General features: G+C 53.2%; 1 protein-coding gene across 3 annotated transcripts in view; it reads left to right on the top strand.

Moving 5' to 3' along the window:
* EPN2 (epsin 2) overlaps nucleotides 1-10203 on the top strand; it is a 44692-nt gene that overhangs the window by 18765 nt on the left and 15724 nt on the right. For 2 of the 3 annotated variants that reach the window (XM_006779296.2, XM_015558373.1), the window contains 2 exons: nucleotides 8938-9050; nucleotides 10034-10126. In XM_006779296.2, coding sequence (XP_006779359.1) covers nucleotides 8938-9050; nucleotides 10034-10126 — 206 coding nt within the window. Of the gene's footprint in view, nucleotides 1-8937; nucleotides 9051-10000; nucleotides 10127-10203 lie in introns of all 3 variants that reach the window. The other variant, XM_015558372.1, reaches the window with a different exon arrangement.

Raw genomic sequence — 10203 nt, 5'->3', positions numbered from 1 at the left:
ATCTTGTACCTGGTGGGACAGGGCGAGGGCAGGCCACAGCAGACACTGCCCTGGCCACAGGTGGGCTTCGGCTCGCTCTTTACCACTGGATTCCCATGAGAAATAATACAATTATGCAGTCTGATTTCCCCCCACTTTTCTGTGTGCATTCTCTAGGTTGCTTTACACTTCTTTTTAAAGGTTAAACCTTAGGTAGGTTACTAACTGCTACAAGTTTAAGTCTTTTAATCTGTAAAATGGGGTTAAGGATAGTACTCCCTCCTGGGTTATGGAGAAAATTACACGTGCTAACATGTGCACTCCACACACCACCTTGCACAGAGTGGGCTCCATACACGGATCATTCATTGCCATTGTTCTGAGCAGGGTTGTGTTTAGGTTCTCATCGGTGTAAATAACGTTCTAGTAAATGTCTTCATGCAGAAAGTGTGCTTTTCTAACTCAGGGTTCTTTAGACTGTGTCTTCAATGTAGAATTCCCAGAAGTGAGTTGAGATTAATGGGGAAAGTGTATTGTCATTCTATCGCTTATAACATTGCAAACACTTCCCAAACATCTTGTGCCCATTTGGAGGCCCCCAGCCGTGGATGACATGCTCAGGCGATAGCCCCTGAGCCCCAAGGGGTACTGTAATTCTTTTTAAGGTCATTATTAATTTAATGGAAATTGCTATCAGAACACTTACTTTAAAAGTGAGTTTTCTGTTTAAAAGTATTACTCTAAGAGATTTCCAACCCTTTTCATCTCATGGCACGTAAACCAATTACTAAAATTCTTTGGCATACCAGAGAAATATGTTTTTTGCTGATCTGACAAAAGAGTATGTATAATTTTTTGTTGTTGTTAATCCACACCCAAGGATGTTTCTTCCATTGATTTTAGATAGAGTGGAAGGAGGGAGAGAGAGGTGGATGTGAGAGAGACACATCCATTGGTTACCCCCTGACCTGGGCCAGGAATTGAACCTGCAACCCAGGTACGGACTCTTGACTGGAAATCAAATCCGAGACCTTGTGGTGTTCGGACTGACACTCTAACCACTGGGCAACAACAAACGGGGTAGTAGGTATAATTTTGATTTTGATTCATTCACACCAATGGACTATTGCTGTGTTGGTTGTTGTCGCTTTTTTCCCTGATAGTCTAAGGGAAAAGAAGTCAGGTATTGCATGTTTTAAAAATTCTTGCTGTACACCTGTTGAAAATTGCTGCTTTAAGAAGCTGCTATAGGCATTTACCGTCTTTAGGTTTTGACTGAATTTAAAAATAGATAAGTGTGTCATTGTTGAAATTCATGCCTTGCCCTGTGCCTCCTCACAAATCTGAGTGCTAATGTTCAGAGCCCCCATCTGCTCCACCTCCCTGCCCCGCTCCCACCTGGAGAGCTGTGATGGTTCCCAGTCCCACTCAGAGAGCAGCTTTTACCGGGGTAAAGCGACAGGAACCATGGGAACCCCTGGAGAAGCAGCAGTGAGGAGCGTGGCTCCATGTTTTGGACAAGCCTCCTTCCTACAGGCTGCCCCCCCGCAACCCCCCGCGCGCACACACACACACACACACACACACAGGTTGTGGTCTTGGGATGCAGCCCAAGGAGAGAGCTTAGCCTCACTCTGTTTCAGCTCGAGGTGGGCTGTGACTCGTGCAGACAAGTGAAAGGACTGCCTTTTATCCGTGAGCTCCACGCTCCCCGTCCCTGCATTGCTCTGGCTCTATCTTCTTCCTCCCTGGGTTTCAGCTTCTGTGTCTGTAACCGGAGGTGGCGGCACCAATATGGTAACGAGTATGTGAGGTGTGTCCTTGGAAATCACAGCCATTGTTTTCCCTGGGACTAAACTTGAAAATAAACTGACATGTGTTTGAACTCTGCTCTGTGCCTGGAACAAGGCTGCATGACTTCTACCATCTTGGGGAGGTGGCTGGACCGCCAGCAGGTGCGTAGTGTAGAATGCCTAAGTACCAGTGGTGAGGGGGCAGGCGAGGCCCCGAGGGACCTGCGGAGCAGACGCCCTCTGTGCTCGCAGAGCACCAGCCTGCGCTTGGTGCCCGGGAGTGAGTGAGGGCGTCTGTGGCGAGTGAAGCCCATAGGGGCCCCTGCCCTGTGGAGCATTCTGGTGGCATAGTTGGGGAAGGCTTGTTAGACAGATGACAGCATTGGAGCTGACACATGAGGAGAATGGACAGTCCCAAGGCAGAAAGAGCTAGGGGACTCTCAGAACTGAATCTAGGCTGCTGTGACAGGTGCCCAGGGGCAGGATGTGCTCATGATCAGGGCAGGCCCAGTCAAGAGCCAGGGGTGGGGGTCCACTCCCTGCTTGGTGAGGCTGCCCCTGCAGTGTGTGCAGGGAGGTGGTGGGGCACTGAGATGTGCTTCCCAGGGATGCTGCAATGAAGTGCAAACCCGTTGGCTTTAGGTTGTGCCACCCTCTGGAGCCAACACTGGTCTGCAGGGCCGTGCTCCCTCAGAAACCCTAGGGGAGGCTCGATCCTGGCCTTTTCCCAGCTCCTGGTGGTGGCCGGCTGGCCTTGGTGCCTTGGCTAGCAGTTGCAGCGCTCTAGTCCCTGTCCCCATCAGATGCGTTCCTTGTGCAACTGCTCCTGTGTCTCTTCTCTTGTAAGGACACCAGTCCTATTGGATTAGGGGCCCACCCTGCTTCAGTGTGGCCTCATCTTACCTAATTACATCTGTAACGTTTCCAAATACGGTTCAGTTCTGAGGTGCCAAGATGAGGTCTTCAACATGTCGTCTGGGGGCCAGTTCTGCTGGCCTCGGTTAGAAGAAAGCGCTGCAGGTGCTGAGTCTACTCGCACAGCTGATGTCACAGCTGCCCCTGTTGGTGGGAAGCGGGGAGCCTTGCTGCTGAAGGTCATCGTGAGCCAGGCCTCTGGCTGGATTGTCAGCAGTGTCTCCAGGTATCGGAACCTCAGTTAATCAGAACCTGGCCCCTTTTCAGCTCCTGCAAAGCTGCAGTCCTGGCCCGAGATCCCACATTGCTCCTGGACTGGTCCTATTGCATCACTGCTCTGCATAGACCCTCCCAAAACCCTCCAGGGTCCTCTGGAATGACCATGGCTCTTCCATCTGACCCGTTGGGCACCTTCTGCCCATACCAGTCGCAGAGCCCTCCACCCCATGAGCGAAACTCCCACCCGCTCTACACGTGGCCTCTGCTCTCCCCCCGCCTCTGCTCCAGTATCTCATGTCAGAACGACTCCCTGACCTCTGAACACAGAAGTCTCCTCTGTCCTGGCACTCCCTCCCCTTCATCACTTAGGTGGGCATCTCTGTGCTGGAACGCACGCTTGCTCGGGAGAGGAGGGCCTTTGCCCAGGCTGAGCTTGCGTGGAAAGGACTGCAGTCTCCGAGCCCCGAAGGGTCTAGGAGCAAGTGCGAGACTTGGCTTTGAGTTCTGACAGCTGTGAGTCACTAACCTCTTGGGTCCTAGTTACGGGCCTGTGGGAAGGGTTGCTAATAAAGAGCAAGATCTTCAGGGTCAGACTTTCGCTCAATGGCGAGGTGGCCTTGGGCAGGTTCCTCACCTGAATCCCTCAGCCATGGTCTGTAAGTTAGGGAGTTTGGGAGCAGTATCCTCTCCTAGACTGAGGGCTCATTGAGATGCTAGGAAGTATTGGATGGGTGAGGTGCTGGACTAAGTGCTTGCTGTTCACATATGAACTCATTTAACCCTCACTGCCACCCTAGGAGGCAGGCACTCTGCCTCTGTTCTGCAGATGAGAAAACTGAGGCACAGAGAATTCCCTGCCTAGACCAAGGTCACGCATTGAGAAGTGGCAGAGCCCAGATCTGAGCCCAGGTGTTTGGGCTTGCCCTCCACATTGGGCTGCCTCTCATGTCGAAAACACTCTGCCTACGCAAGCCCAAGACACACACACACACACACACACAAACACACACACACACACACACACACACGTGCGAGGCATTACACACACAGGAATGGACGAGGTTCCCTGCGGGTATATGCCAGACAGGCGCACCCACACATCCACACATGGAGCATGCCTTAGAAAGCTTTTCTGGGTGGAATCACAAGAAAATGTCAACAGTTGTTTCCTCTGGGAGAGGAGCGGCTCTCGCTTCCTTTGATGCCAGAGTGTTAAAGAGAAGTTCTCCCCAGCAGCACTTGAGCATGCCTCCTGAAGAGTGAGCCGTTGCCACCCTAACAGTCATCCAATACTGCGTACACAGTTGCCAGCTGTCCTCAAAGTGCCTTCCCGCTCATCTGTCTAGCCCTAGGCCACCCCAGGACCCCGAGTTGCATCTGCTTGTCCCGTCCCCTTGGTGGCATTGCAGCCAGTTCCCTTTTTCTCTGGACCCTGCTGTGCAGGAGACCGACAGTTGCCTTGCAGCATCCCTGGGGCGGGGGTTGCTCATGGCTGCCTTGTGCAGGGTTTGCTCAGTTCTCGTTCTACACTTGTGTGAGCTGGGAAACAGATCCAGGGTCTGGATTGGAATCAAGTTAGAGGTGTTGCCAGGAGTATCATGGGTGGTGGGACGATGTCATGTGACAGGCAGGGGTTGGCTGTCGCACCAGGTGTCTTCGGTTTGTCCCTCTGTTGTGCAGTCAGACCCCCTGGCAGCCTGAGCGGGAGCTGGGTGATGCTACTTTGCTACACTCTCATCTTGTGCCCCTTGGGCCTTCCCCCGTGGATTTATATCTTTTTTCTCTTTTCATTTTACCTGGGGCAATCGGAATGTACTTTTTGGTAATTTGCCTCATTAAACTCAAAGCAGTCTTTCCTGCTCCTCCCTGTGAAGTGGTAGTGCGGCCTGGAGCTTCTCCCAGGGGGAGCGGATGTAGAAGCCTCGCTCAGGCCCAGCCAAGGGCGAGGGCAGGGTGTCCTCACAGCAAGGGTCCTGGCACAGGAAATGGCCTGTAAACTGCAGGCAGGTGCTGCCCTGTGGAGGAAGGCTGCACGGGCACTTCGCTGCAGTTTAGTCACAGGAAGGAACTTAGCTGGACTGGGAACCGTCACTAGAGGCAGATGCTGGCTGTGGGCTCGGTGTGGGCTCCCAACCCCCCTCCCCCCTCAAAGGACCACAGCAGCAGAAAGAGGAGGTAGAGACCACAGCCTCTGTCCCCATGAAGGCCTGGGCCACCACAGTTACCCATTTGTGGCTCTGCTATGTGAGATAGAAGTTGGGGTGCCCAAAAGAGCTCTGGTCCCCAGGGTCTGGTGGTCATGGGGTGGGCAGAGAGCAGTGCCAGGCCAGGTGCATCCTCCGGGGAGAGCCCGCTGTGTCAGAGGCACTCCTGACCCTTCCACAAGCCCCACTGGTCTCGGTCTCACAGAGGAAGGAGCCCAGAGAGGTCAGGCTGTGTGCAGGTGGTCTCACTGCTAGTGAATGGTGGTGACAGGATTCGAACCCTGGTCAGCTGAGGGGCACAGGGCCATGAGTGGTGGCAGCAGTGCTTGAGTCCAGTTAGGTCTTCTCGGGCCCCTGAGGCCTGGCAAAATGTCTTGTGTGCCTGTGTGTCCAGCTTCAACTGGGGACACATGGACTTGAGCCCCTCGGCCTGCAGGAGGCCCACATGACTGAGAGCTTTACCTGAGTCATGCTGTCGCCTCAAAGAGCCATTTGACAGCAAAGTCACGTCCCACCGTGTCTGTTCTCACAAATCAGCGCGTGATTGTAGAAGCTGCAGTCTCTCCAGGAAATGGCGAAGCCTGGCCATGAGAAGCAGCAGCTCCTGTCTCGCTTACCTGGACTGCTTTGTCTTCTTCCTTCAGAATGACCCCGACCTGGGCAGCGGAAGCTTCTCTCTCAGGACATCTTCCGGGCTCTGTTTGGGGAGCAGCTTTGGGCGCGAGGGCCTTCCCGCAGCACAGGGCCTGCAGGCCCTGGGAGGGCCGTGTCTCCTGCCCTGGGGGCCTCTGCGCTGTGCTTTCAGGGGAATGGGGCCTCTTCCGGCTCCCTGCCCACCTCTCCCCCAGGCACCACCCTGGGGAGGACAAAAGTGCGGCCTGTGCCGATAACTCTCTGGCTTTGAGCTCTTCCAGGCGGGATCTTAGCGGCAGGAGAAGGGCGATGGCGCACTTGCGCTCCTGCCGTGATTCACTCACCATGATGGCAAGTGCTGTTCTCCTTCCATAGGCGCTGGCTGAGCAAGCACTTGGCTCACCCAAGAGTGGGCAGTTCTCAGGCACTTGATTTTCCCACGGGTCCCTGTGAGGTGTGGACCTTCAGATCCTCAGAGTAGGCTCAGGGCCACACTCAGGTCGTCAGAGGAGTCCATTCAGACCCATCTCACAACCATGTCTGTGTTCACCGTCACATACACGGGCACAGAGGCCCTTCATGGGGCCAAGATGCTGTCACTAATGCAGAAACATCTCTGTTGGAACCCTCCTCACAGCTGAGACCTGTGTGAGCGCAGCTGATGCTCAGAGCCAGCGGCTGGGGATCTGCCACCGGCGGAGCTGAGAGCTTGTCCTCCGTTCATAAAAGCCGCCGCAGTGAGGGGATGCCCTTTGTCTTTCGTTTCCTCATTGATGTGGCGAGCTATTTCCGTGTGGCGGCTGTGCATCTTTCTAACAGCGTCACTCTTGGTAGACGAAGCAGGTGCATTTGCATCTGAAGCCAGCCTGGCCTCGCAGATGTGCTGAAAGGCGCCCAGGACGGGAGGCCCCTTGCTCTGGGAGGGCACTGTTCGGAGCCCTCGCCCATTCATCCCGTGCGGAGTCAGCCGTGGCGCTGCTGCCAACGCTGCTTTCCCTGCCAAGATGGGGCTGTGCTCTGAGCACTGTTGGGGATGTGAGCTAGGATATGAGGCCTTCTTTCTTCACTCATCATTTCTATTTGGTAGTAAATGAAGGGTGTCAGATGCACTGTGTTGGTTTCAAATGGAGTGCTTTGTGAAGCAAGCCTGGGAGATTCTTTATCAAGAAAGAGGCTGGGAACAGGCAGTCTGAGTGGTTGGTGGTCTGGACAGAAGAGTCGCATTCAGTCCAGTAGAATCCCCCAGAACTGTCTCTCCGATGCCTCCGGAACTGTCCCCCACAAGCGCCCCCCGAAGCATCTGGCTGTTTCTCCCAATTGGATGGAGATGGCTCTGCTCCCTGAGCACAATAAAGCCCTAACACAAGTGCTGTAAGGGGCTAAGGGATGTTTGAGAGCAAAATATGTATTTTTGTTTTGGTATATTATTAAGAAATCAAATTATCCAGATGGATGTGAGGACATTTGGATGCCATCTAGCTTTATTTCTGGTAAAATATCGTGGTGATGCATTAGGCGGGGATTCGACTTGATTTTATCTAGAAGTATCTTTTTTTTATAATGGCAGCATTTTTTGGATGGTTCTTTGGTTGATAATAAATCATAGCAAACACCACTGACTTGTTCTGAATGAAATCTTGCCGATGTATATTTTATGTGTTTTTCTTAATTGTGTGACAAAGCCACGCCACTTAGCGTCTCCTAGCCTGCTCTACTCCAGCCTCTGCCCCGAGCAGCCCCAGCCTCACCTGGTTCTTCTGTGGATTCCGCCACGACCCCAACTGTACCCAGCCTGCTTCTCCTGTTTATTCACTGCAGCCAGAACCCAGCCATCTAGAAACCTCATCTGTCAGAAATCATTCCCCACCTCTTACTTTCTCCCAGAGGCAGGTCCTGAGTGCTGAGTTAAGATTGGAAATTTAGGCAAAAGCAGGATTTTGGTGAATCCTGATGATTGGGTTTGTTAGAGTGGACGCAAGGAAAGAAGGAGCAAACTAATACACAATGAAAGCATTGTCAAACAATTACCATCAGCCATGAAGCTGAATTCTCTACCTCTATCTGTCCATCCACGTGCATGCAGCATCTATCCACTCAATGGCTATTTATTTGCCAGCTGCTCTGTCAACCCTTATTAGTTGAAGTAATAGTGAGAAGGCAGGCCTGGGGCTTCCCCAGGTAGTGTGTCTTCTGGCATTTACCTACCCGAATACCGAAGGGGGCGAGTGCCAGGAGAGAGGAGGTGCTGACCAGCCCCAGCGGGAGCACAGTCCTGGAAGCCCTGACACGGGAAGCTGAGCTCTGAGACCTGAGTGGGGGGAGCGGGGGGGCTGAGGAGCCGCACGCGCGGAGGCCCAGAGGGAGGCAGGTGCAGAACCATCCATGGCAGGGGTTCCAGTCCTCTCTCAGACGGCAGGCCTCCCTTGGAGAATTTCAGAGCAGTGTGGATCCTGTCCGGGGGGGGGGAGGACAGAGATGGGCGCACACGTGGGCACATGCTCCCAGAGCTTTGTATCTAATTTCTGGAGGCACTGAGACTCCCTGACGCACAGACAACGTGGTAGCCTGAGCACCCCAGAGTTGCTTATTTCCAAGGAGGCTAGCCTCACACATGTCTTTCCTTGGGCTTTGTCACACCAGCTAGGAACTGTCTCATCCCGTCAATAAAAGCTGTCTTTCTAGGAGCTGCTTACAGGAGTATAAGGAGCATATGCTTGATTTTTTTCAAGTCCGTACACAGTTTCACTTAAAAACAAAAGTTTGCAGGGTGACTGCAGAAATGTTTGGCTGTCATTGTCCATGACCCTGAAAGCCATGAGCTACAAAGTGAGATTCTCATGCTGGGCCGTCTCAGTGGCGCTCTGGTCCATGGGTGCCCTGCCCTTGGGTGATGCTCTCCGATCAGCTTTTCAGGAGCTGTACTCTCCATCTTACAAAACGAGTTCCGCCCGAAGCAGGGCAGCTCTGCTGTGCAGGCTGAGGGCTGGGCGTGTGCCCGAGGCATCTTCTCTCAGTTGTCGCCACGTGGCAGCTGTGAAACCACATCTGACATTACTTGATTTAACCTTGAAGTGTTTGCAAACCGCTCCGGCCCCGTATTGTTGGGCACTGCCAGACCGTGTGGGTGTGAGTGGGGTGGGTGTGATTTGCCTGGGTACCTACTGAGCATGAACTGTGCTTTGCCTTTCCCACAGCCACTTCCCCTCGGGTGTCCTCTGAGCTGGAGCAGGCCCGGCCCCAGACTAGCGGAGAAGAGGAACTGCAGCTGCAGCTGGCGCTTGCCATGAGCAGAGAAGTAGCTGAGCAGGTTGTGCCCAGGGCCACCGTGTGCTGCCCTGTGCCGGGGGGCAGGGACCCCAGGGGGAACAAACGCCTGCCCTGTCCCCCCCGCTCTGGGAATGACATATGTTGCCACCTGTGTGTTCTGTCACCTCCTGCCCCAGTCAGGGAGGGTCCTACGCAGTCACATTTAGGAAAGGTCTTCAGGGAAGGAAGGCTTTGCCAAGGGACAAACCAGGCAAAAGTGCTTCCCAGAAACCCTTTTGCCGACATGGCCACGCCTCACGGGCTCGCTCTGCACAGGCTGAGTGCCCACGCTGTCCTCGACGCTGGTGTGTGGGCTCACAACGGCGTAGCCCTGGGAAGGCTGGTGAGACGAACCAACAGCATCTGAGCGCTGGAAAAAGGAAAAATACTACAGACAGTTAGATGGAAGGACAGGTGGATCTTCTGGGCCCATTTTACTTAATAGCATGTCTATGACTTGTTATATTTATAAAAAAAAGTAACGGATTTATTTACTAATATTTAATCATTTAAAAGCTAAGATGACCCAGTCTTTTGGGTATGGTGGCTATAATGAATTATTTTTGTTAGAAAGCATAGAAAATAAACAGTCATTTCTAGAGGTATACACAGTGGGAGGGGGACAATATGTGATTTTCCTCTTGAATTCCTTTCTGGATTGTCGGATTTTCTACTTTCATAAGCTGACCTATTGCTGCTATGTTTGGAATTATAAAGCCATTTTCATTTTGAGAAAAAACACTTGATAATAAGTATTCCCTTTCCCCAATTTGTGGTGCCTGTGCCCCAGTCTCCCTGGGACCCCAGGGCGGGTGGGGTGAGCAGGGAGTCACCGAAGAGGCACTGTGTCCTGCAGGCTGTTTCCGAGTCCTCTTTGAAACAGCACAGGATACAATCTCGGTTTCCTGGTCTGGCCCGGTGGCTTTGTTCTGTAGAGTGATGTCATTGCAGTTACCCCAGCCTCAAGGTCATTGTCCTCTCCAGGAAGAGCGCCTCCGGCGGGGTGATGACCTCAGACTGCAGATGGCCCTGGAAGAAAGCCGGAGAGACACCGTTAAAGTTCCAAAGAAGCAGGAGGTGAGTGCTTCGCTAGAAGGCGAGCGTGGAGACTGCCGCAGTAGTTTTGCTGAAGGGCCCAACCCACCCGCAGTGCA

This window comes from Myotis davidii, unplaced genomic scaffold (genome assembly GCF_000327345.1).
Source record: "Myotis davidii unplaced genomic scaffold, ASM32734v1 scaffold129, whole genome shotgun sequence".
NCBI lineage: Eukaryota > Metazoa > Chordata > Mammalia > Chiroptera > Vespertilionidae > Myotis > Myotis davidii.
This window is presented reverse-complemented; position numbering and strand designations above follow the sequence as displayed.